We start from the raw sequence: 27,632 nt of genomic DNA on the forward strand, positions 1-27,632 counted from the left end.
TAAATTCATTAATGTAAAATGAGCAGTAAAAATTAATATTCGAAAAATCACTGTTGTGCTGTGTATTAAGGATGGCATTTACTTTCGAAATGTAGTGTGGGCAATAATTTTGGCGGGAATTTTTTTTCAGTTGAAATTATAATTTCGGCAGTGACTCCGAAACTTTGATTCCACAGACTTCTAAGTGCGACGTCTTCCTTTAAAAGCCGATAAAGAATTCACGCGAAGATTCATTACCGTGTCAACAAAAACCTTCCTTACAAGTCCGTTCCTAGCCGGTTTAATCCACTCCGCGCCGTCTTACCTTATTTTTGTGCGATTGATTTTGATATTGTCTACCAACCTAAGCTAAATATCCGACCTGGTCTCTTCGAGGTTTTAAGTTTCGTCATGGCATTTCCGCTGGTAAGGAAACCCTCTGTCACTGATCATTCATTATTGATGGTGTCTGGTTGGGCAATGGGGTGTAAGTGACGTCGATAAAACACAAACTCCCTTCCTCTTGGCCGGCAATCACGAAGTCCCAGTAAGCGTTTCGTACGGTGCATTTCCTGTAGCAGAACAACAGGCAGTCAAGTAATCAAATGAAGTAACAGAGTACGCGTACATAGATAGCCTACAGATTAAGGGTTTTAGAGTCATTACTATACATTTATTTATGGATGTTTTGCGATCCTTGTAGTGCGCTACATAATGTGCCGTTCCACATTCGCCTAAAAATTCCTTCCACTTTTGGGGTTTATTCTTTCACATCGCGCAGGTCCGAGTTATGCAGGCTTTTGTTGTAAAGTCGTGTGTGTGGGTCCTGGGACAATGAGTGTATAGTAAGGACCAGATTACTTGCGTGTTCTTGGCGCGGGGGTGAAGAGCAAGGTGATAAGCACTGCGCGCGCACTCCACGCTTTTTCTACTCGTTCTACCCGGCCGTTCCGTGCACCGACCAGGCCGTGCCGAATGCAACTATCCACAGCAATAGGGAGCTCAGCAAGTAATCTGGTCCGTACTGTAGTTCCATGAATTGAAAATTCTGGGTGCTCTGTTCGTGAAATGGAGCAAAAATTAAATCAATTGTTTATAGATTTATTACGTCAAGATGTTTCCGAAGTATAGTTATGTACGAAAATAAGTAAAAAGTGGGTGAGATCTCAGCTTCTTACGGCAGCGAGTATACAGATGATTGTCTTCTGGGATGTTGCAGTGACTCACCATTCTGATGACGGAGGCAGTAAGCACCTGTGAAACGTCGGCAAGCTTCTGCCATACTACACGGCACAACTTCCCAGAAAAGTTAAATTCAAATGAGAAACTGAACTATTCGCTCTTCTATATCTGTTTATAAAAATTGGAATTGTTTTGTGATTTAACCATATCCATACTTCGCTCGAGATACCAGATAAACTCCTCTGGTCTGGATTTATTTGTTGTTTGGAGACTTTCCCCCGAATCTATAAGCAGGTAAAGTTTACCAATAAAATGGAAATATACGATTCCATGGAAACTGAATCCCAACAAAAGTATGTTTCTTTAAAATACAACATTATAAAGTGAGATTAAAAATGGTAATGTCCTAGAAGACGATGATGCCATTCTTCTGGTTAGACTTGTCGGTAGCTGAGAACGTTTCGGAGACCCATACTATCTCCATCTTCAAGGTTGAAGTTCCGAAACGTTCGAATTTACCGACGGCACCGAACCCCGGAGGAACAGTATCGTCAACAATGGAAAGGTGTACTCCAGGCTGGATGAGCAGCTTGTTCTCGAAATGTGATGTTGAGATTTTACATATATCGTTGCATTCATTATTAATTTATTCTGGCGTGCATCGTAAAACAGAACAATTAAAATGTATTTAGGACTATTTTTGATGTTACCAGACCGTACTGTTAGGTCTGTCGCTTAGTCTGTCGGCTTGAAAAATGTTCTTTATAGGTAGCATGTACTCAGTGGCGGCTCGCGCCTTGTAGTTTTGGTGGGTCACCGCTACAGCGAAGTGCAAAATAAAATTGTCAAATATTTGAATTAATATGCAAGTGTTGTATTGCTCCGGGGGCCTAATTGAGGAGCTGCCTCTGCCTGTAGGCCTACTCTTCGGTTGCTACAACTTCACGCCATTCACCATGACTTTGTATTATATTTAAGCCTTTGGTAAATGTCAGATACAATAAAATACATTACCAGAATCATTATTATTGAAATTCGTAACTGTGCTGTCTTCAACACAATAAAGACAAGTTGACTCCAGGGGTAACGTGTTGTTAGAAAGATGTTTACAGTGTCTGAAGTCGGGAAGTATTTTACTTCTATTTCGTTAATATTCAGTATAAAGGAAAATATTTGTGATAAATATCATGGGCTTCAATCATATCTAAGTATATATTTCATGAAAATGATTTCTCTTCACAGTTTCTTGGATGATCTGGACCGTCTAGGAGCCAAGGACTACCAGCCAACAGAGCAAGACATCTTGCGGACAAGAGTCAAGACAACAGGAATTGTCGAAGTTCATTTTTCATTCAAAAACCTAAATTTCAAGTAAGTATTGTAGAATTTCGTTGTAACCTTGGCCACTCCAAAATCGCGGTAATGCAGGGATATCCAAACTCGATTACTTTAGGCGACATTTAAGAGGAATACGGAACAATTCTGCACCGTGCAATTTCTCTTACGAACTAAGCAAAATTTATCCAACTTTTCGGACCAATTATAATGGAAGCATTAATGTTAGTTTTCTATTACGTAACAGTGAACACCGCGAAGTGGGCCTACCGTTGAAGGGAGGGAACGCTGATCTTCACTTTCCGTTCTTCGAGGAAAATTTAGAATTGCTTTCGTTATGTGGTATTGTAATTATACATCTGCACATAAATTAATGAGATTTGGGGGTGATTTTTTAATGTTAGTGTGACGTATTCGCCATTTTGTTTTGTACACCATTGCAGATGAGAAGAAATCAAATATGTAATCTTCCTAGGGACTTGCATTATTAATCTTAAATGACAGCGTCCTTTTGTGTTTATTAAGTAAAAGGGTTTTTAACATAGTCAACACAAGTGAATTTTTTTAAATTGCAGTAATAAAATTTTTATACTATGTGTTTCGGCAAAGTTGCCATCATGCGGTGTGTAAATATGTTGACCGTCATGAACATATCCTAAATTGAACTGCCCATTCATTGCATGTTTATGATGTTGAACATATTTACATTATGACGGCAACTTTGCCGAAACGTAGTGTAAACATTTTATTACTGCAATTGAAATAAGAATGTTTGTCAGTTGTGTTGACGGAAATTGTCTGGTATCAGAGATTGTGATCTGGCTGTGGGGAAATATCGATACATGCACGTACCTAACCTAACAATGGGACGAGTTGGCGAGGGAGTGACCGTAGCGCCGTAGTGCTTATTGTCACGTGGTGATGGCTAAAGCAGTAACGACCATTCATCACTCTTCAGATATGTGGGCTGGGGGGGGGGGGGGGGTCGATATCCGGCTGGACAGGATTTTTCCTTTAGCCACAAAGTCCACACCGGCGCTGATGCCCTCCAGCCTCCTGTGCAGTGGGTACCGGGGTTATTTTCTCTGGGAAAAGCTCCCGGGACAAGAAGCTAACCACTTATTTCCATATAGGATTTGAGGTTTTCACAGCGGTGAGTCAGAAGATTGCTGTCTTCTGGGTTGTTGCGCGGTAACCCAGAAGACAGAAATCTTCCTCTTATTTCCATCTCATGCCAAGGTTAAGACAACTTGTACTGTTCGTTTCTTCTAGTGAGTATACCAAGTTGGTGGTATTTGTCTTTCAGATGTATTGTTTGCGGAAAGAAATATAACTAGAATAAATACACAGTAAGTTCATAAACAGTGTGATAGCAATTAAAAGTGTGTCCTGCTAAGTTCCAGTCCTGCATAACAGCTATGATCTACGCGCTACAAACCGCCTGCCGTCTTGTGTTATCCTAACTTAATTGTTTTACAGATTGTTTGATGTGGGCGGTCAGAGATCGGAACGAAAGAAATGGATCCACTGCTTCGAAGATGTAACGGCGATTATTTTCTGTGTCGCCATGTCCGAATATGACCAGGTCTTGCACGAAGACGAAACCACGGTAAGTAAGCCTGTTGCCGGTATCGTCTTCCTTTCCACCTCGCTTCAGCGATTGTCAAACTTTGTGTCAGGACCTTTTTTCCGAAATTATTTTGTTCACATTTAACAATAGTTCAGAAAGTGATGTAATAGTAGTGGTTTTGTTTTCCGTCTTTGCCAATTCGTCAGTGTACGCCGCTGGTTTTTGTGGTAAACTGCCACTACATTTCAACGCGATTCAAAAGCTCTGTTACGGTACCTAAAGTGTTTTTTTTTAGGACAGCATTTGGAGCAGAAAATGTATATGACGTTTTTCCAGATTCGTTTCCGAGTGACGACGTTTTTACGTGAATGTCGCTTTGTATTGTGATCGTTTTTATGTGGGCTCCGCACAAACACTTTGTGTAGGTACTGTCTGAGCCGATAATTTACTGGACGTTGAAGCCTTGACGTCATACTGAATGCTACCCAAAATATATTTCCCCTTATTCTCACTGATGGAGCAGTCAGCATATTTGATACTATGGATGTATTACCAGTGACCCCGGCCAATATAGAGAATTCTATACAAACTATGAAATACAAAAATTACGAGAATGATACGAAATAATAGGAAGCTAGAAAATTAATGGAGAACTCAGTCAATTGGCGTTCCTATACCGTGTATTAAAACCGCTGTGACCTGCGCAGATGTGTACATCTGTTTGAAGGTGGAGTCAGTTCTCCGCTTCGACGGACAGTTATAAGACTCGGGCAGTAATACTGGTTACAAGATTTGACTAGTCCATACCATACAAGCACTAAAATGTACTCTGAAATTATAATTTAAAAATACTTTAATTGCAACCAAGGAAATAGATGTGTTCAAAAGAATTTTCTTTTAGTTTTTTTTTTTAAAAAAAAAATTGACAATTGCAGTCACGAAATTTATATCAACACAAAAACGTCGTAACTTGTAAACGATGGCGAATCCTAAAAAAAATATTCAGTCGAGCATTTTCTTCCCCAAATTATCTTCCCAATAAACTTTTGAAGTATTGAATTACGGTGTGTGCGGATTTGAGTATCAACAAATGTGTGTGACGTTCTGTTGTTCACAGTTGTTTATTATATGTGTTTCGTTCCATTTTTTGTAAACCATGGTACACAGGAATACAAGGATTTCATAAATAATTGTGTCTTGCAGTTCGATAAAAGTACATGTGTCGAAAGATGTTTTTAATAAAAGTGTCTGATTTTACATTAGAATATTTCCATACGAGCTTCTTTGTAGTAGGAGTTATATTGGTGCTATACGGACCCAAATTAAATTCGCTTAATAACCATCATTGCAGGCCTCTAACACCAATTGTAATCGTATTTCGTTCTGTAATTTCGGGAATGAATCTGGCGGACTGACTAACTGTACTCCGCTGTAGACCTATCCGTTTATTTTATCACCTTCATTCGCTTTATGCATTTAATAATAGTAGAAGTTAGCTAACTACCTTTAACAATCGTGTTCTCAGTGCTTGTAACAGTTCCGTTTTGCTGTCTGCGTCCCTTTGCAAGAAGGAGCCCAAAAATGGTCTATTTTTACGTGAAATAGGAAACGTTCGGCCCATATGTTTCTGCCATCGTATCCTCACTATGTATGCGCCATTGAATGGACGGGCTGTGGCTTACTACTGCAAAGTGTAGGATGCTCCTTTTATAGGCTTAATGATGCTGCGTGATGGAATCCGAGCTGTGACTGACTGGCAGTAAGTGCTTCCGTCTGCTAAACGTGACTCGGAGAAATCAAAGTGCATTATATACACTGCAGTGGAACAGGTCCTAGAGAACTTGACATAGTCGTAACTTCGCTGTTTCGTTCATGAACGCTTTGGTGCACGTGAATTAGGTAACTTCTGATGGTTTTTTTTTTCAACTGGACGAATATGGGAAAGAACACAGTCATCAGAGTACAAAGTTGATTGTTTTTTTTTATTATTAACGATGTGGCATGTTCAGAGTTTGTCATCTGTTGAGATTGCAGTCCGGTACTCGTAATTAATACCGGGGAGGCTGATATGCTGATAAGGTTGTAGGCTTTAATTTTGAATGTACTCGGTTATAATCTCTCGGATGGTTTACAGACTGTTCTGACTGAGATTGTCTCTCAGGTTTCCATATTCTTTCTAGGCCAGTGCCAGAATAAAACTGTGAAGTAGGCCATTAGTATGTATGATTTTAGGTTTTCACAGCGGTGAGTATGAAGATTTCTGTCTTCTGGGTTGTTGCGCTGTGTAGTATGGTCGATATTAACCAACGTTTCAGAGGTCATACTGCCTCCGTCATCTGGCAGTATGACCTCTGAAACGTTGGTAAACATCTACCGGATTACACAGCGCAACAACCCAGAAGACAGAAATTTTCTAGGCCATTACTGTCTCCTTCCAAATCTATCCTGAAGCACCTTTTGGGCCAGTTTTTTTCATCCCTTGACATTGTGAACCTCTGTTTGGCCATCACTGTCTTCCTGCTTGATATATCCAAACCCCTCTTAACTAAATCTTTGGCATGTTTGTGCCGACCTTGTTTTTTTTTAATTACAATGAAAGGTAAATAAAGCCACTACTCCACAAATTACTGCAAAGGAACTTTGTTATTTCACTAATAATATTCAGTGTCGCAAGGTAAATTTTCAGTAGCAGTAGCTAAAGATAGACGCTAATTGGTCAGAGGAAGACGGAATAGTTCTGCGACACAAATACGTTGAAATTGAAGTTTTAATTTAGCCTTTTATTAATAGACCACATTCATTGTTCGTGTTTTTTGAAGTTTTGTTTCAATAGTTTATTAATGCCATGGATGTATTTCGGTATTGTCCATTTTCTAAATAAAACCGATATACGTTTTTATGCTGACCGTGTCAGTGTATTTTTACGTACATGGAAATGTTGCGTATTGTACACAGAACGTCGGATAAAGCTATGCCTTGTATTACGTTTCTGAAGTTTCCTGACAGTGATTAATGCAATGGAAGCATTTTCTTTTGACATTGGTCAACGAATCAGTTGAGATCATACGTTTCAAATTGTGAACTTCGATTTACACCTAATTTTTGCGGACAATCAGTAAATAACTTTTTCCATTCAACTGGTTGGGTGCATTTCTCAGGATTTGAATCCATTGTTAAAATAAAGAGGCAAACAGGATGAGGTGAGATTTATGCCAATTCCGTTACTCTGTTTGCTTTTTCTGAAACAAATGTTATATTCATGCACCAGCTGTTCACTATAAGTGGATATACGACGGCATTTTCTGGAAAAGTAGTATTTTCTTTATTGGCTTTTCACATCTCCGGAAAGGCTCAACGTCGCAGTTATTCTGGGCGCAAAAATATCTTCGAGCGCAAGCTAAGTCACAGTAAGAGGTGATAGGAAAATGAAATGGGCAGGGGGGAGCAGGACTCCTTATGCGCTATCGTTTCCCCTCCCTCCCCTTTAACCTGGCTGACCTCCCGCCAATGTCTGTTCGTAATGGTAAACGAACCTCGGAGATTTTCTCTAACTCGAAAAGTGGGGTAAATCACACGAAAATACATTAATTGGCCCGCCATCAGTAATACAAATAAACAGTTGGAGGTTCAGTAAAAACCGTCAGAGGGCGATTACGGAGAATCAGGGTTGAAAAAGAATTAAAACACGGCGTCACCGCCGTGAGCCAGAGGTGAACAGAAAACAGTGAAAACACCCGCAGAGCCTCGCGGGAAAGAAATGGAGATCAAATCTCTATTGGTAAATGACCCCAGTGGCTACAGTCTTCTTCAGACACACGGTCGTCGATTATCTGAACCCTAAAACCACGTAACTTAAGATGTAGTTCACAGTCTTCGACCTCTTTAAACCGAAAACACAAACAGAAAACGTGTATATGGAGAAATGACTGTTCAGAAGTCGGATTCTAATTCTGCTCGAGGCATTGTATGGCCGTGGCTTTGTGTGTTGTGTTCAGGAGAGTTGCCTTGCGATGGGCGGATCCTCCGTCTAAGGAGTCGTACCATATTGCTTCAGAATTAATCCCATACCGGAACACACCAGAGGATCTTATGTGTGAAAGCAGAAGATATTGAAGACAGTGTTCATCTCCTGACCCAACGCGTAAATTGAAGTTATTACTTGTGAAAGTGGTTATAGTGCATCCCATAATTCGGTCATATTACCCAGACTAGCTAAGAATCTTCCTATAGATCGGCTTAGTGAATCATTGCATGATATGTTTACGTCGTATGACGTCAGTGCCCCAGAGTCAATGAAGTCCGTGACCCTAATTAAGAAACACAGCATTCATGACCCCAGGCGGCGACCCTAGTAATTTCTTTCTGCTGACCACTGCCAGAGCAAAGCGTCCCGTGGGGGTCCTAATAATATTATATGACAGCAACAGTGGCGTAACTGCAGGCTTGTGCCGAGTGATCCCTTTTATTTCGGGATAAGCGCAGTCTGTGTGGTGATTCCCGGAAGGGATTTTTCTCTTTATCATAGCGCGCAGACAGGCTCTGAGGCCCTTCAGTCTCCTGTTAATATGATTCCGGGGTCTTTTTCGGCGGGTGTAAGGCGGACGGAGCGTAAACTGATCTCTAGCTCCATGTTAAGCCTTACCATCGCTCTTCCAATACGCCGTATGACATAGGGAAAACGGCACTTTTACTTACGAAAAATGAACGAATGGAGAAGTTTACTCTGATTCAGTACACCTGTTTTTCAAAATATCTTTTTTTTTATATTTTGCGTACCCAAATGACCCTGATGTCCATGTATTGTAGACTCGAATCTATAGTTGTAAAGGTGATCACAGTACACAGAATCAAAAATTATTTTGCCTTGTGTTTCATTCAGTAGTCACAATATCCAAAAGAATTTCGACCGTAAGTTGTGGACGAAACTAGGAATTAGGACATCCCTCGCATTTTCACAGTGTAATGTACTTAAATGGTGTACTGTGTCCAATGTAATGAGGTTTATTATGTACCAGTACGCCAAGTCTGTGAAGACAATGCTTGGAAGGCAGCCAAAGATGGATGACACAGATACTTTCTAGTAATGTGAAACAGTGGCACGTGGCCTTGTCGATTGATTGCAATTCTGTATTATTTGCATCACTTTACTTCAACAACTCTATAGAAGTGCTACACTAATTCTTATAACGGTGTACTGTATGCTGCTTCTCAGTAGTTGAAAAGTGTTTTAATCCAATTATAAGAGTTTAATTGTAAACATAAACTGGTATGACAGTAGTCTGCGAATGAGCTGATGGAAGGCCGAGACGCGTATGCATTTAATAAAAAGCTTTGTCAGTGCAAATGGGGAAAACTGCTGGCAAATCAGAATCCGTAGTTCATACTGCGACCTAACGTATGTGTAATGTAGATTGCATCGTATTTTAATAGCCCACGATGAGCAGTTTTTGAGAACATCTATTAAGTTCGATATGAGGTTGGTAAAGTTGAACCTAACCTGTCAGCGGTACTACTTATACTGTGATCGGTGCTGCCAGCTATACACAGTTCTTCTCCGGAGCTTAGTGAGCTTCTTTACGGAAAAATAGTGCAGGAGAGAGTGCTTTTGTGATAAATTTTTGTTTTGAAGCTGGTGTTTTAAGGTAAGCTAAAACAGCAAGTTTTAAACATTCACAAATGTTAACGTTAGAGTTTAGGCAGACATGCTGTACTGAATTGCAGTTTGTTGCTATTGTCAGTGAGGTTAAACAGTACTCAGCTATTCTGAACACTAAATTCATTACTAGCAGACTACGTGAACGAAGTCGAGACAGTTTGAAAAGTTTAATTTTGTAAACCACATTTTTTAAATTCTTTGGACCAGCAGAAGTTTGGGCTTTCGAGTCTTCGTTGGATGATAGTGTTGAGGAGATTAGGTCTAAAGACACAGCTTGTGGATTCTATTGTAAACAGTACAGCTGACGGAATTCGTCACAGTTCGGTGTAGAAGGCTGTGAAAGATGAATTTGTGGAAAGTGCGTGTAGGGAACAGTTAAAATTTTGAATGTGGAGCCTGTATGTAACTATTACAAGATTATACATATGCAACGAAAACAGAATTTTTCAGTAATAACTTACATTTCTGGTGGATCCATTCAACCAAACTGGCGGACCTTTTCACTCGCTGGCTTTCGGGTGAATAGGACAGTACAGAGTCTTTATATAATTTGATGTAGCATTTTAGGTTGAAATGCAATCACAACAGAGCAAAATCTGTTACTGGGGAGAGGCCAAACTTACCAAGAATGGCAAGGGGAACACTTTTCAACCACTGAGTTCGGCATACTCACTGACTCTTCTTTTTGTGTTCCGATTTGCACTGACCTACCTTAAAATAGAAGTTTAAAAAAATCTAATCAAAATAAAATTCAGCAATTTCGGAGTTGAAACATGCGGGCGGACGAACATGCCCTTCCTGTAATTTGTTAGTGTTGTGAACTTGGTGCGACGTAACAATAAAAATTAATAAAAGGTTTTGTTTGGATAATACATGAGTTGGGTTTTGAATTTTCTCAGTTTTACTCAATCCTGTGTAGCTGTATATCATAGGTCCCCGACAAATACAGAAAGTGCCCCTCTGAAGCTCATTTAGCAGCAATAAACATTCATAACATCGTCACTACTGTGTAGTGGTGATAGGCCAACCGTGAACTGTGAATTAATGGATCTAGTTGAAGGCTGAGACGACCTTTCTGGGTTCCGAAAGCCATTAGGAAGGGATTCAAGGTTCGTCTGTGTTGTGTTGTTCCATTCCTATTCAACCAATTAGCAGTTACTTTTTTATGTGTGCGACTGAAGCTACAAACAGTAGGCCAGTTTCTTATTAAAATATACTGACAAAATTAAGAGAAGGTAAAACGAACAAAAATAAAGAGAAGTGAAAGAATAAAAGGGAAAATAAAAGACAAAGCAAATGGAAAAGTTAAAACAAAAAATTGACAGTGGAACCACGGTTCCCTAGTTAACGTTGAATAACGTTTAACTGTTGAAGTATATTTGTACTGAAATAAAATTGTATTTACACGTTAATGTATACCTTTACATCTTATCTATACGTGACGTCATCCGCCGACAGCTTATCTGTGTTGCGTCATGTACTCAACACACTCTAGAACCGTTCTTTGTTACCAAATAAATGGCCAAAACTCTTAAACCGTAAGAGTTAGCTGAAATCTGTTTGCAAATTTGAAAATCTCGTGTTTATTTACGTATTTCACTCGCAATATGTCCAGATCTAACTCTTACGCCTTAGATGTGGCAAGCGGTTGAAGTTAAGGAACGGGGGTATAGTTATTAAATGTTTTGGGTAATTATTTCAACAATGTGTAAAATATGCATTATATAATAATCATGTAGAAAAAGCTCTTTATTTACTCTTTAATTTACATATAGGTTTATATTCTCTATTTTACATAGGTCTCGAGTTATTGGCGTTTGAAGAAGTTACACACCAGCGTTACCTTACATCTTACAGTTTCCGTCGAGTGTACGTGATTTTATAAACGTTATTCAACGTTAAAAGATAAAGAAGCCGAAGGAAGTCGCCGGAAGAAACTGTCACTGATCACGGATGTAAAAGCTTTGGGACATGAAGTGTTCAGTATCACTGCTATTTGCACCACAAATTTTATAGGAAATTCATAAAAATCATAAACCACTTCCATGAAATACGACTGTCATCTCACGGAAAAGAACAATTCGCATCACGCAGTCTCTTATGAAACCCAAATGCTGCTTAATTCTGGGAAGCTCGTGATTCAGGGTACAGGTTTAAGAAGGATTTGAGGTTTTTACGGCGGTGAGTCCGAAGATGGCTGTCTTCTGGGTTGTGGAGGTTTACCAGCGTTAAGAGCTCGTTGCTGCCTCCATCATCAGGGCGATCTCATCTCCAGTTTTGAGAAATTATGATAATGTCGTTGGATATACTGGATACTGAGATGACCCGTTCTTCAAGTGCCTGAGTACTGCGGGTCCCAACTTTTCGTTGGCTTGATCTATTGACATTCGGTAGGACTCCTTGGATGAGGGATCGGCCCGTCGCAAGGCCTCTACCTGTACACAGGACAGCACAACACAGAAAAACGCGGACAAACATCCATGACTTGAGTGGTATTCGAACCCACGGTCCCAGCGATCAAGCGGCACAAGGTCCACGCCTCAGACCGCGCGGCCACTGCGGACTCCCGTTGGATATAGGAAAATATAGAAACGCCGTTTAGATAGAACTAATGAATACGCTTGGCTAAGGATCTCATTAAATTATGAGTAAAATAGAGGGCCAAAGAGATGCAAGAAATTGAATTTTGACTTCGATACATGTAGAAAATTCCACAATCAGTGAATACAAAGTGCTGTTTTGAGAAAAGCACAGGATGACACAAAATAATATAAGCGGTCGAAAGCAGACCTTCGAGAGATTCTTACGTAGCCTGCACGATTATACAAAAATAGATGTGGCTTGCTGGAAAACGTGAGAAGTTTAAGGTCGATAACAAAGCAGAAAAGATTACTGCAAGGAGGCACTGAAAAAGCCGTATGGATTTAAAAAGGATCGACATGCCGAAAGATAATAGGAAACCAAACACACTCTGGGAAAAGGATTTTGACAACGGTAAAGACATTAATTGCCTTATCTGTTATCGTCATTACTCTCATTACATTACTATCATCAGTGCGTCATAGGCGTACAAAATACCGAGCAGTTGAAATTACACTCATTTTCCTCGCCGCTGGCTTTATTCTACCGAGAAATGTGAGGTCCGTGCGCTGAAGTGCTTTGCCGAGGCCTGTGAATTTAGAGACCTAGACGTCTCGCCCTGGTCTGATTGACTTTTTGTGTCTTTCTGCTGTCATGATATTGTATATCTACAGAAAGTATTGTTACCGTCAAACTCAATCTCCGTAGATTTCTGTCTCCGTCATCAGGACGAATTCGCCCTGATGACGGAGGCAGTATGACCTCTGAAACGTTGGTAAACATCGACCAGACTACACAGCGCAACAACCCAGAAGACAGAAATCTTCATACTCACCGCCGTGAAAATCTCAAATCATACATCAATCTCCGTACTTTTAGGGGGAGTGCATTTTAGATGGACTACCGCTGTGTTATTTCCTTCTTCCCGCCCTTTTCTTCTTTTCTTTTCCTCGCTATCTTCGTTTCTTGCATAATGCGTGCCTGTTTTCGTTTCGCATGTCCATTAATCGATTTATGTTGTCACGATGATGGTAACGATCGTCCACAGTGCATTATGACGACACTTGGATGTTGCCCCCAATAGATCAAAATTGTATGTCCTTAAATCAAAGGGAAATGCAGAGTGTTCTCGCCGCTTGTAACGAAGAAGCCTACTGGGAAACTGCTTTCAGTAAGATGACTGGCATTATTCACCGATTTAACCTCGTATCGGTAATCAAATAAAGCATGTCGCCACGAGAAATTGTGTAAAGAATAGTTGAGATTTCTGGTAAATAAGGCCAGTGGAAAGGAAAGGCAGGGCGTGTTCTTCCCTGGAGGTACTAACTACTGTTCGCAGTACGGAGCTTCAGCTCTGACTTCCCTGAATCTTCAACGGAATCGATTGTCATGAAAGAATTCAACGGTCTTCAGCAGTCCTTGTTGCTGTCAAGACACTGAATGGTGTAAGCCGTGAAGCAACTTCGGCGTAGTCATGTCCGGAAGACGAAAATGTGCCCATTGATGGAATTGTACCACCGTCCATTTTTCTGCGATGCCGTCAGGACTGATGAGAGAACATCAACGGACGACGAACATTGTCAGCAGAACCGAAACTGTGACAGTCTGATGATGTCGTTTGGTCTTCTGACCTTGCAACAATGAAACGATTCCCCATTTCCGGACCGAGTGAGAAACATTTTTCATGTTTCTGATATTGACATTAGTTTTCTTACTGTTGCCTTTGTTGAGACCAATCTTTACTCACGTCACCGAGAATCTGTCCTTGCATTTTGTTGTAGCCACTGAAACTATGCATTTAGCTACATCACAATGGTACGTAGACCTCATTATATACAGGGCATTCAGAATTACTCCAGCTTGAAGTACACTTACTTTACAAGTGCGTACATTGTAATTATGAATGCCTCATTGGCCTTGCTGTTCATTAATTTGAACAGTTTTCGTGTTGGACTATTTTCCAACTGTTTTTTAGTATTTCGATACCTCATTGGACTCATTTGTAAAAATAATCACATTACAAACGTCACTTCGTATTCATTATTTGTTATCCATATATTTTCTTAAATGCTCACCGTATACGTAGCTAGGCAACTTTTCCTTTGAAAGCCGTCCATATTTTATTTCGTGGGGGGTAGTAATTATTGTTCGATACTCATATGAATTGGAAATGACCAGCAGTTTAGTAAAAACTCCACAATGTTACGTTTTATCAAAACACGTTTTGCAGTTCTCGAATTGAAATTTACATACGGATGGACATGATCTTGCCAATTTGCTGTTATTTCATTCAAATGCTGCATAATTAAGGAGAATGTAATTTTGTCCTAGTAAACTATGTAATGAGGTGGATTGAGTATTATAATCAACAATATCATTAGAACCGAATGAATGTTTTTATAGCCACTCATGTTAATGCATAACAAAACTTGTTTGAAACAATGTGTACTCTATTTCTTATGCTCAGCCCGTTGAAAGGTAGAAGTAACAACAGAAAACGTTTGTCATTTTCGAGTATAAACCTTCTTGATGATTTAAGTGTTTAACGAAATGCAGACTCATGAAGAGTGCGGTAAAATTTTAATTGTACGTATTTATTTCTTATATAGACGCTGTATACACATCTGTAGTTCTTGCGATTAAAAATTAAGGTTTAGGCACTCTGAAGAAACATGTACATTCAGAACCAAGTTACAAAGCAAGGGCTGCAATGTTATTGTCCCGATTTTACTCATTGCCCCGACCTAATACGTAACTCTGTAGTATATAGCAGTTTTGTTGAGTTTATGTTTACGCACATGGTTAAGACATTTTCCAAGGTCATGTAACCTGAGGTTCAAACCCCACCCACCACTGGACGCAATTAAATGTGTGTACGATGTTGACCGTAACACATAAGAGGCGCGGTGGGTGAAACTGAAGTTTTGCTAATGTTGAGTACGGATGCTAGAGGGCTGCACGGCGCACACGCCCGTAATAGCGCTACAGCTCACGGCCGCGCCTACTTGAGTTCCACTATCGATCCCGGTTTCAGTGAAACCCTCGTCCGTTGTTATAGTTACAGCTACTTCGACATGGCGGCGAAGGTGTCACTTTTTGTCCATTATGCAGTGTGAACTATTCGCTCCGCGGAACCGAATCCTTGATAAGCTTAGTCAAGTTCACCCCCTCATATGTCGTATGAAGGTTCGCACACGAAACTGGCATTCCGTAAAGACTAATTTTAATTTTTGCCCTCGGCTTATGCGAGATTTTAACAATACTGTAACTCACATATACAAAATTTAAGTCTTACTGGTGCATCATTTTACTGCTTCTTTGGAAGACATGTATTTTTATTCAAGGGCTCTAGTCTAGTGTGCCATGAGTATGTCTATACTTCAACTTCTTCAATTGTTCCTGTGTCCCCTTTGCAAAATGGAATGGAGATTAAAGTCATTGCAGATAAGCAAAGGGGATGGAATGTGCCACACTTTCTTGAGACTACCAGAAAATGTCATGGTTTGTGTCTTTGACTCTGAGGTTCCTGACAAAAAATTCAGATTGTCAAGAAAAAAAATTGGGCAGAACTTATGAACCCTCCTTTCCAGTCTTGAAGATTATGTTTTGTTCTGTTTTGCAATTCTTGCTTGGGCATAAATGTCTACAATAAAATCGCAATTGGGTTGAAATTTGTAAGTGTTTGCAATTGTAAGGAAGTTAAATTAGTGTTACTGTTGTTGTTTTCATTATTATATTATTTTGTTTTGGGGAAGATTTTATTACATAAGTACAGATTTTGTCTGGATTAAATTAATCAGATATAACCTCAAAGTTCCACATCATTGCCATGTTCCCAGTTGTTTACTTAATAAGTAGTATTTTATATTTGTGCCTCCAGTTGTCTATTAGATATTAATGTCAGATAGAAAAATTAGTGAACAGTTTGTGCACAAACACCATGTTGTTTCACATACTACAAAAAGTTACCTTGATATATATTTTTATATTTTTCAAATAGGTCTCTCTTTTATCATTATACATCATTTCAGAATCCTATATTAAGTGGTGCTCCCTTCTCAGAATTTTGTACATTCACTGTATTACTCTGACTCTAGGAAATTAAAACATGTTGGGGTAGCTTCCATTGAATACTCATACAAAATTTCATGAAAATTTGTCATTTACTTCAAACGTTGAAAAGGGCTAGGCACACAGACATTGTGGTGATTTCATAAGTGTGCTTTCTTTTCCCTAAGGGAGGGGGGGCAGAAAACCTCAAGTACTTAATTATAACAATGTATTGTTCTTGGATAAACTGTTTTCTTTGTTTCAGAATCGAATGCAGGAGAGTTTGAAGCTCTTTGACTCTATCTGCAATAACAAATGGTTCACTGACACCTCCATTATTTTGTTCCTCAACAAGAAAGACTTATTTGAGGAGAAGATTAAGAAATCGCCACTCACGATATGTTTCCCTGAGTATGGTGGTAAGTTGTCATATGTGTAACACTTACACTAAGTTGATTTGCTTCTAATGGAGATATACTTATGTTTTGTTGCATATTTCAAATGATCTCTGTTGAAAGCCCACAGGTTTCCTGTTTATTTAGTACGTTAATAATATTAGTGCTTAAGTAATATAGTCTGCTGCAGTGATCTGTTCCTCTGTCCTGTCCTAACGCTAAAAGTAAAGTTTGTCCTGCTACGTGCCGTAAAGGCGCTTGGGGTGAGTGGAGGTATAGCTCCTCTCTTTCTTGACCTCGGCACTAGATGGGGGTGAGTGGTCGGCATCACGCCCCGACCGTGCTTTACCCCCGGGAAAGGACAGGAGGCTGGGTGGGCCCCAGAGCCGGTCTGGACACAGGCTAGAGGAAAAAAAAATTCTCTGCCTCCGTCGGGGATCGAACCCCGGTCGTCCAGCCCGTAGCTGGTTACTATACTGACCGAGCTATCCCGGCTCATCCTGTCCTAACGCTCTTATACTCATAACTGACCTTAAACATGAAGGGTTATCACCTTAAAACAGGCCACAGCCACTTCATTCCATGCCCTTTCCAAATCATAATTTACCATCCTGCAGTTAGATGACGTGTAACCTATGCACTTGAAAAAGTGCCCTGAAATAACTCAAGAATTGGTCAATCAGTACACAGTTATATTCAGTATGTGTAATGACTCATCATCATCATCATCATCTTTGTTGTAAATGTTAAATTTTATTGAATCATTAAAACAGACATCTGGGCCTTGTGGTACTTCAGAATTCTTTGGTTGGTGGTAGCAATTGCAACAACAGCAACAATAATAATTATAATATTAATTGCCGCCACCAGTTTTCCTTCCTAGAAAGAGAAGTTATGATACTGAGATTTGACAGGCATTGACATGTGAAATTCTTTGCAAGACAAGAAAGAAAAGTATCTGTAAGGTATTTGATAAAGAAACTTTTAAAATATGAGATTTGAGGTTCTCGCAGTGGTGAATATGTTGATGTTGGTCTTCTGGGTTGTAATGCTGTGTGGACATGCACGAGGAAAGCAACATTTCGGAGGAACATGACTGCCTCCATCTTCAGGGCTGACAAATCATATTTTGGAGGAACTTTCTCCTTCCTCCTACAAGATCAAAATTCAGCACCATCTTAGTCATAAAAGTTTTTGATATTTTGAAGGATCTTGCTGCCTTGTTCTGGATGCACACTGAAGTATTCAGCAAGTCACTCTGAAATGCCATTAATATTCATCATTTTAGTGGCCCCATACCCAAAACTCTATAGTGAGCCAACCTGTGATTAAAGCCTTGTGTCTGACATAGGTGCGCAGGAATATGGAGAGGCAGCAGCATATATCCAGGCCCAGTTTGAAGCCAAGAACAAATCCACAACAAAAGAGATCTACTGTCATATGACATGTGCCACTGACACCAACAACATCCAGTTTGTGTTTGATGCTGTCACTGATGTTATCATTGCCAACAATCTGCGAGGCTGTGGATTGTACTAACACCCGAAATGGACCATCTGGTTCATCAGCTGGTCAACTGGCAGGTGATGGAACCCAATGCCAGACAAGCAAGGGTGCAGCAGGGGGTTCTAAGGGAGGACACTTACCATGTGGTTTCATCCCACTTGTATCAAGAAGAGAAATTAGTTTGGGATGCAAGCACAAAGAAAACATTACCCTATTATCTGGGCACTCTGCTTGAACAGATTTTGGCTTTATAACCAATCATGATCATTTATATCTTGCCACAAAATCTTCTTTCTCTCTTTTGCACGTACATAAGTCACTTACATATATAGTTCTGTGCATTTGGGATATGTATAGTGTTTATCATATACCATGAACAGTCATTCACATGATTTCATCTCATTCATGAAGTATTTGAATAACCTATCCTTAACTGATATTTCAGGTTTTCATGCAGTGAAGATGTTGATTGTGGTCTTTGGAGTTCTGATACCATGTAGTATTGTAGGTGGTTACCACTGTTTCAGAGGATTGTATCACCTCAGTCTGTAACCCTAAATATGGAGGTATTATATTCCTCTACAGCATTACTACCACTTACAAGACTACCCGGCGTCATGACGTAGATCACTATCAAATTACATTCTTATGTATGTAATATCTTCTCCAAGTGAAGTGTGCATATTTGTAGCACAAAGTGAGAAGTTGTATTTAAGTGCTCAAAATGAGAAATCAATATAATCCTACTTTCAGCAAAATTATACAAAACAGTGGGTCATTTTGTCTTGGGAGTTTTGTAGATGAGGGAGTGCATTTGTGAAAATGTCATGTCCCTTGAGGATGAGCCATTTTATCAAAATTATACACAATGCACATTGTGTATACCTTCTTTTGTATCTGTCCATGCCCATGTTTGGGAGATGACAGTGCATTTAATTTGATATTCATGTATAGTAACAGTTCACACTTCACATATCACATATTTATGCGTTTGGGATTTACACAAATTACAGTTCACCGCATCGTCATCAGTCATCACGTGTCCCCTCCCCCTGCCACACCCTGTCCCTCTCCACAATTGTGAGGTTATGTTTGACCTACCCATTGTTGTGTGTGGTGTTCAGACTCTTCCCACCATGCCATGAGCGAAAATAGGAGAGGTGGCAAATCATTCTTCAAACATGATTGCACTATTTGATGTTCTGACAAAATTAATCCCTTTGGAACTCATCATCCTCTCCAAAAAAATAAAAAATAAAAAGACCAGTTCGACAAAAATATTTGTATAGTCAGTGTTTTAGTGTACATATACCTACACAAATGTATTTTTAACTACTGCGTTTTCCATGTGGCCTCTTCCAGTAACTGCCAGTTCTTTCTTCCTTTTTCACAACATACAAATGGTTTTAGATTTTTTGTCACACAAATAGAAATTAAAAATCAGGTTCATTTAAACTTTGGTTTCATATTTAATGCTGCAGTATTAAACCTGGCATTGTGGAGGCTTCAAACATATAAAATACTTCAGTTTCCACAAAAGAAGATAGTTATAATTCTAAATTTTCAGGGACAAATTATGAGTAACAGTATTTTGCAAAATTTTCTTCTTGATGGCTTGTGAAAGTGGATATGTTCCAAACCACATGCTCTTATGTACATGACATTCCTTTGATTTAATATGCTATAAAATATCATTGATAGATCCCAAAGCACTTGTTGATGCTGACAAACATAGAGTGAGGAACAGGAACTCACATAATCATCTTCTGACATTGACTACTTATGAAAAAAACCATGTGCTGTTATGGTGGTTTACATAAGTGTATATTCTGTTGCAGTTTTTGCATAAAAGGAGAAAATATTGATAAATATTACATATTATTTAAAGTTGTATCATTACCTAAGTCATTTATATCATGAATCTAGTCAATAGTGTTGATTCTGTTTCCCCTCTTGATCAGTATCACAGAGATAGCATTTTTAATTTATTTGTTGCCTGTATAATTTATACTTGGATTTCCTCTTTCTTCTCCAATGAGAATGTCTTTTACTTGTGCACAAAAGAGGGGGGAGGATCAACTGGGTGAATTATGTAGTCCAAAGTGGACAAACCTAGTTGGAGTCAATGTGCGAAGAGAATGCTTGTATGTAAGTACCTACCCTTAACATGAATAAGGTACTGTACCACTTTTGTCATTACCTCAACTTCTTGAAATCGAACCAGTGTGTTAGCTGTCAGATGGGTGATAAAGCCTATACTTCTGCTTCATTGCATTATCCAGACAACATACAGTAGCAGTTTCTTATTTGCTATTCCTCCCATCATCACTTTCCACAGAATTCATTTTCTAAAACAAATATTAAGTAATAGTGTTCCATGTTTCTGAAGTGATGGAAAGTAGCTGAACTGTAAGATCTGCATCACTAACAGTAATGTCAACAACATTGTCAATGCCAACAGATGGTACCCCACAAAACCGGTGCTTTGAAATGAGACTTTTCCACATTGGTGTAGTACTGAATAAAAGGTGCCAAAGATACATATAAGAACCAGAAGATTTTTTTTTTTAGTTTCAGCAGATGTCAGTATTCCAGAGACTTCTATTTATTTATTTCTGAAATTAAGAACAGGAACTCATACAAACATAACTTCAAATCAAATGTATCACCTGGATGCTTCTTCAATTTGATTATATTACTGCAAAAACGAATGGCATGTGATTCCAGTATCATTCTTAGACAGAGAAATCTAATTTTAATTTTAACAAATGCAAGCATATTCCATTGAATGTAATAGTATTGCCTAAATGTGTAATGTAAAGATAACTGATTGTATGTATATTGTATTGTAAACCTGATCTTTGCCTTCTGTTTGAGAGCATCGATGTTGCCTTACTCATTATTCTTGCATTTAATTACAGTAGATTAATATAATGAGGAAGTCAAATTGTAAAACCACAACAGATGGCCTGAAAGACTCCTTCTGCCACCTACTGATGAAACAGGAACTGAAAGATGTTAAATTATCTGTATCATTGGACACAAATTTAATTAAATATAAATGATAACACTTTAAATCAAAAAGAATTTGTACTGAATATTGGAAATTAAAGAATAGATTTTCTCTGTGGTTGGGGTATATTATCTTACGTGTATGTAATTATATATCCTGGCATATGATGTACAAAACTATTATATGTTTTCTCATTCTTTCAGGTGAGCATAATAAAGTTCTTCACCTTTCTAAGGAACTAATGCTTGAAAGAACAAGAAAGGTTTAAGTTATTATGTCTAAAGTAAAAGTGGGTAACAGAAAATCTCTGAAGCAGTTTTTCCAGTGATACAAATCATATTATTTAGTATACAGATTTCATGCAAATTATTCTTTAGAATACTATTGCAATCATTTGCAGGTCATGGTGGTAATGTTAAGAAAACTTCTCCGTAAAGTTTATTTGTGACAGGAAATTAGCAGTAAAAAGTGTTCATAATGATTTTCATTGACATGGATATGGCCATTTTATCTATTCTCACTTTTTAGCCCCTCCATTACAAATCATTGTCATCTGGTGGGAACACAGAAGGCCCTGATGACATCTGTTAAGTTTCAATAAACTATTTTAATTACAGTTAACTAGCAGTTAACAATAAGGCTGAAATTCTTTCAGACAGTTTAGCTGAAGAAACTGAAAATATTTTTCCCTACCTGCTCCCCCATTCCAGTTACATAAAAATCATGAACTGGAAACTGACAGAACAATAAATATAATAATGTGCACCATTGAACTGCCCTGAGACTTAATGATTAATTTATAGGTAACAAAGAAGGTCTCATTCTGCCACTTTTATATGCATGGTCTGGCTGCCAGCCTTACAAATACAATTTTGTATATTACTGCCTAGTAGTTATTTCACATAATTAGTTATAAAATTCATTATGCTTAAAATATGTTTTGTAAATATTATTTCCTTATAACAGACATGCATTTCATCCATGTGATGGACAAGGTTAGAAATCTTTCCTACTCAACCCTCTTTCATTGTATTTGTATGAGGTCATGAGATGATATGAGTTCAGCTTGGGTTGCTTTGCATCCTAAGCAAACTAAACAGATAATTCTTAAACTGGTAGGTAGCCTTCTGCCCAACTGCAAAATCTCTGTTTTATATTGTTGAACAGTTTGAATTAGTAAATACGTCAGACTTGGTTAACTATATTCTTTTTCTTGCAGTGATGCTAGTAGTCTACAATAGGTCCTCAAGCCTCTTCTATATTTAAATTCATAGTTTGTACTAAATCTTATGCTGGCAGTATATCTGTATATTTAGAAATGTGTAAATTAATTGCAGGTTGCCAGAAGGGATGAAACAATTTCAACCATGTTAACTTTACAAACATGTTGTGTTACATATGCTGAGTGATTTTGATAACTACTATTAAAAAATGCACTATTTATTGTTAATGTAGGGTTATTATATGAGCTACCTTTAGTCTATTAGCAGTGGATGAAGGAAACAGGTCGTGTTGCCACCTTGTTTTACAAACCACGTCCCTTTTTACAGGAAAAGTACATACCATACTTCATGTACATTACCTGGCATTTGTATACCTTAACAGACAAGAGGTGATGTAGCAGGGGTATCAGAATAGTGGACAATGAACGTATTGGTAATTTTGTGACAAACTCAGTCTCTGAACATACAGGGAAATTAAAAATAGATTCATCTAGTGATATTTAGGAAGGTAATATACAGTATCCACTTGTGCCATTCAACATATTTGTAAGTGGAGCAAAATTTCTCATTGTGCATTTAAATATGAAATAAATGTAAATTTCTGTTTTACAGTAATTTCATTTACTTGTAGTATTGTAATGCCTTGCAGTTAATATCCATCATAAAAGATAGTGATAATATAAGAAACACTATTGATTTTCTTTACTGTAAGTATTCAATTTGTAATTCTGTAATTAATCTTTCCAGTCTTAAGCTTTTACCAGAATGTATTTTACCTGTCTGCTCCTAGCATAATATAACACAGAAAATTAAATGCCCATAGCCATTCTATTGCAGTAAAACAATATCTTAATTACATTTTAAATAACCACAAACAGTTGGGATGAGGGTGCCATGCCTTAACTTTCAGATTGAATGGGCAAAGGAAATAATCTCATGCATAAACAGAAGAGGTTTCAGTTACTACTGTCAGCAATATAACACATTTAACTGCACAGAAATGATTAGACTTGTATTAAAATAACTAGTTTGCAGAAATGACCATACACTGCTTCCAGAAATGGATATTCTCCTATTCAGAACTGCATAAAGATACTGTTCTCAGCTAGGTTATTTATATTTAAAATGCTCTTAATACTGAAGTAAAAATTATTAACATGTTTGCAGAAATTCATAAATTCACTGTTCTAATTTCTGTGGACAAAGTTTTGCTCAGTGAAGAAAAAATCTGCAGAACAAAAGCCTGAGAATGAACAGTGCATAACAATTTCTAAAGTGAAATGCTAGAACAGACACTGAAAGTTTCTCAGCTACAAACTCCTTGAATAACTTGAAGTGACACAGTTTCAGAACACCCTCTGTGAATATTGTGTCTGTCTGGGAACGCTAGTCCTGTACACTTCTGTTCACAAAAGCTGTAAAACTTATGAGGGGGCTTACTTGAAAGCTCTGCTTTGAAAAATTCAGTCGTACCAAGAATTTTATGTTTGTCCAGCATCTTAAGCAGAGTTGCATGCTAATGAGTAGTGTGAATTTGTATGGATATAGTGTATGAAGCAATTCTTTGTGTACAGTGGTTGTAGATCTCATTAGTAATGCATAAGAAAACAGTATCCCTAATTAAAGCAACAATCCAATTACCATACCAGGGACTTGTCCCAATTCGTAAAAACCAAGGAATTTGCTTCACATTTAAGGTATCATTTTTGTAAACACAGACTTGTAATGCTGCTTCTTTATTAATTGTTCTTAAAATAGACTGAAGCACTTAGCAAGTTCCTAAAGTGTGTGTGTGTGTGGGGGGGGGGGGGGGGGGGGGTTATAAATGATGATAATATAGTAAAATATTTAAGAACTTGTATTCCAGACTGACTTGACAAAATACAGCATGAAATGTTGCATTCCATCAAATTTAAATATGTGGCATTTAACACTGCATGAAGAAGTATTTCATAAGATAACCACAATGTAGTAACAGCAATACCATCTCAAAGGCCTTTCAAGTCCAGAAATATTGTTTGTGGCACTTACACAATTATATAAATTACCAAGAAACCCTCTTATTTTCCTTTGTCACTAAATTAGGTGTTAAAACAAAAATATGACTTGTTCTGTGACACAATGGTCTGTAATTTTCAGTTAAATCATATGTCAGAGGAAAGTAAAACAAATTCTGGTGTTTTATCTGATTTATAATGGTCCCTCATTCTGGCTTCTGTCTTCTGTTTCTATTCAGTTTGTGGCAGTTTTATTTGAATAAAATTGTATTTTGTTAACTACAGTTTACTTCTATGATAACAGTTGCAGAAAATGTGTTGTGATATGATTAATTTAGAAATCCAGAGTAGTAATGTGTCATAATGTAAAATTTTACTGCAGTACAAATACATGACATTGAAGTTGTTTGGATTATATTATCAGCTAATGAAACCAAAGACCTGTGAAAGATTCAGAGTTCCCCAATTTTGACCAAGTCCAACTAATCTGGAAACAAAACTGAGACTGGCCAAAAAATAAAGAGGTGGCAATCTTATGTTATAGTAGTAGTAGTAGTAGTAGTAGTAGTAATACTAGTACTACATTCTTACTACTGTCCTTTTACTCCACCAGAAACACTTACTGGCTTTCACTTTTTATCACATGATATTCTTTCAACTCTGCATGTTTTAATACACCCTGTTTTATTTTACGTGCATGAGATGTGTACTAATATATATATTTACATTTAATCAGTTTCTGAAGTTTATATTATATTAAAAAAACTACATTTTATTTGTTCTTACTGAACCAGTTTAAATTCTAATTGTAGAAGCAATGACCAGATAGTGTGGGATATGTAACATAGAAATAAAAATGTATAGTCCTGGAACTGTTGACAAATTTTATAGTATTTTCCAGTTATTTTTATGTTTACAAACCCTGAAATATTTGAGTTCAAATTATAAATTTGTCATTATTACCATTGAAACATGTTTCCAGGAGCAAACTTCAGTTCTTAACTTCATAAGAAGCAGATAATTCCTCTTTACAGCACATAATAGTGTATCAGACGAACAAAATATGTCTGTTCCCTATGCATAATATAAATGTGGGTAAAAAGTTCTCTCTTCCAATAAGTCTCTTATAGGTGGCAACACTAGAAGTGGTTTTTTATATTTTCATTATTAGAAGTGCAGGGACAGGTTGGATTCACAAGAAACCAGTTTATAAGTAATGTTAGTATGCTAACATGATAAACGTTTGACATCTCTCTTATCCCAGTATTATAAGATTACTTAAATGTAAAATACTTGAAGCCTAGGGAACAAAAGTATAATCAAGTAAATGAGTTCAGCAATTCTAAACAAGTCATTAGTTTCTGACCTACAAAATAAGTAGAATTTTTCTGTTTTACATGGAATCTGCATGTGAAGAACTGAACAAACTCCAATTAATTTTACTATTTTCAATACAGAACAGTGCTTAGCAGATGCCATGTGTTGAATGAATGTCCTAAAAGTGAATAGCCTAAACTGATTTCAAGTTTACTGAGTTTACCTAGATGTTATATATGCTATAAAGGATAAAATTAAAATTTTGAATTTACTAATTGGTGAGGTTATCTGATAATCCTGAAACAAAATGTTGTGCAACTTTTGCCATGTTTACCAAAATTATATGACTCTAAAGGTAACAAAACATGTTATAAGACTTCAGGGTGGAAGCATATGCATAAACAACTGACTAATTAATTTAAAATTTGCAGATGAAGCCATATTATTTTTCTCACTCCTGTGACCAACATTCTACCATGACTCTGCAAATGTTTGACCATACTTCAGACCAATATGGAACACTGTTTTATGTACGTATGTGCACATATAAAACCAAACCATTGCTTAGTTGTGGAGATAAATAATAATAATAATATTGAAAATAATTATAATGATAATACAAGAAATAATGTTCATGTTTTCCAGGTAATTGTAGACCATGTATATGAAATTCTTAAATGCTAGAGAATTTAAAATATTCTCTACATACTGCGTGTTTGTTTCTCTGTGATGTGAATAAGATAAAAATATTACCCACTTTTTGATGTAGATTAAAGAGAGTTTTGAGAATGTGAAAGCTGGTCTTGGTGCCATATTGTTGGTGTGTTTGCTGACACAGTAGCCTATACTGCCAGGGTGCATGTGCTAACAGCAGACTTGTCTGCTGTTCATTGCAATCTACTTTGTAATGTTTACCCATTCCTCTCCTCTCAGCTGAGGCAAGTTTTTTTTCCACAGATTTGGGTCAGTGACTTCAATTAATTTTGTTTTGTGATCTTGGTAAATGAAAATATTGACAAAAGGAGTTAATGGTATATATGATACTGATTATCTGTAGAATCTACATTAATGTGTTACTTGAGTTAGAGACATGGCAGAATAAATATTGTAATCTGTGGCTTTTATTGTTATAAATTGAGCTGTGTTGACCCAATAACTGTGTACAGGAACTTGAAAATATCTTTTTGCATCATAAACTTATAGGAATAGTACCAAGAAACTGTAGTGCATTTTTGACATCCATGGACCTAAACATTTATGCCAGTGGTGTGTTGAAGGTGATTTAAGGATTTGACTATAACAAGGAATGGACTTCCTTTAGCATATTGATATAATCACAGGTATCTGTCTTGTTTAAGCAAGGTGGGAGTGGGACCACCCTTAGGAAATGTGTGTAGTGTGAAATATGAAATGCATTTTGAGTAATCCTCCCAAATCATCTGTGATTTTAGTTTCTGAAATTCCATTTTATTGCCTTTCACAGTTTTTAGCGTATTGTTACTTGCTAAATGTTTGTATTTTATTCATTCTAACACTAAAAATGCTTTCACCCACCCTGATTGTGAAAAATAAAACTCAAACATACCTTTCTCCATGAGCATCTGAATTATTTGAAAAATATCTGCCTTCTCCGATACACCAATATTGTGAGTATCACTTTATGTACAATTCAGTTCAGTGCCACTATTGCACCAAAGGTTTCAGTCTACTTTCTATACATTCTTGGTGTTTTTAATAAACCCATTCACAAATACTTGACATGTTGTAACCACGCAGAGGAGGGGAGAAATATATTTGAGAAACAAGCATATTCACCCAAGTATATGGTA

At 37.6% G+C, this 27,632-nt stretch overlaps 1 protein-coding gene across 3 annotated transcripts in view; it reads left to right on the forward strand.

Moving 5' to 3' along the window:
* Positions 1-27,400, forward strand: part of Galphao (G protein alpha o subunit) — a 105,878-nt gene extending 78,478 nt beyond the window's left edge. For all 3 annotated transcript variants that reach the window (XM_022069326.2, XM_087343553.1, XM_022069327.2), the window contains 4 exons: positions 2,404-2,532; positions 3,976-4,105; positions 16,618-16,771; positions 18,099-27,400. In XM_022069326.2, coding sequence (XP_021925018.1) covers positions 2,404-2,532; positions 3,976-4,105; positions 16,618-16,771; positions 18,099-18,286 — 601 coding nt within the window. In that variant the 3' untranslated portion in view covers positions 18,287-27,400. The remainder of the gene's footprint in view (positions 1-2,403; positions 2,533-3,975; positions 4,106-16,617; positions 16,772-18,098) is intronic.
* Positions 27,401-27,632: the final 232 nt, after the last annotated feature.

Source organism: Zootermopsis nevadensis, unplaced genomic scaffold (genome assembly GCF_977971745.1).
Source record: "Zootermopsis nevadensis isolate Lab colony 2312 unplaced genomic scaffold, Znev_1.0 Znev_ptg000006l, whole genome shotgun sequence".
Lineage (NCBI taxonomy): Eukaryota > Metazoa > Arthropoda > Insecta > Blattodea > Termopsidae > Zootermopsis > Zootermopsis nevadensis.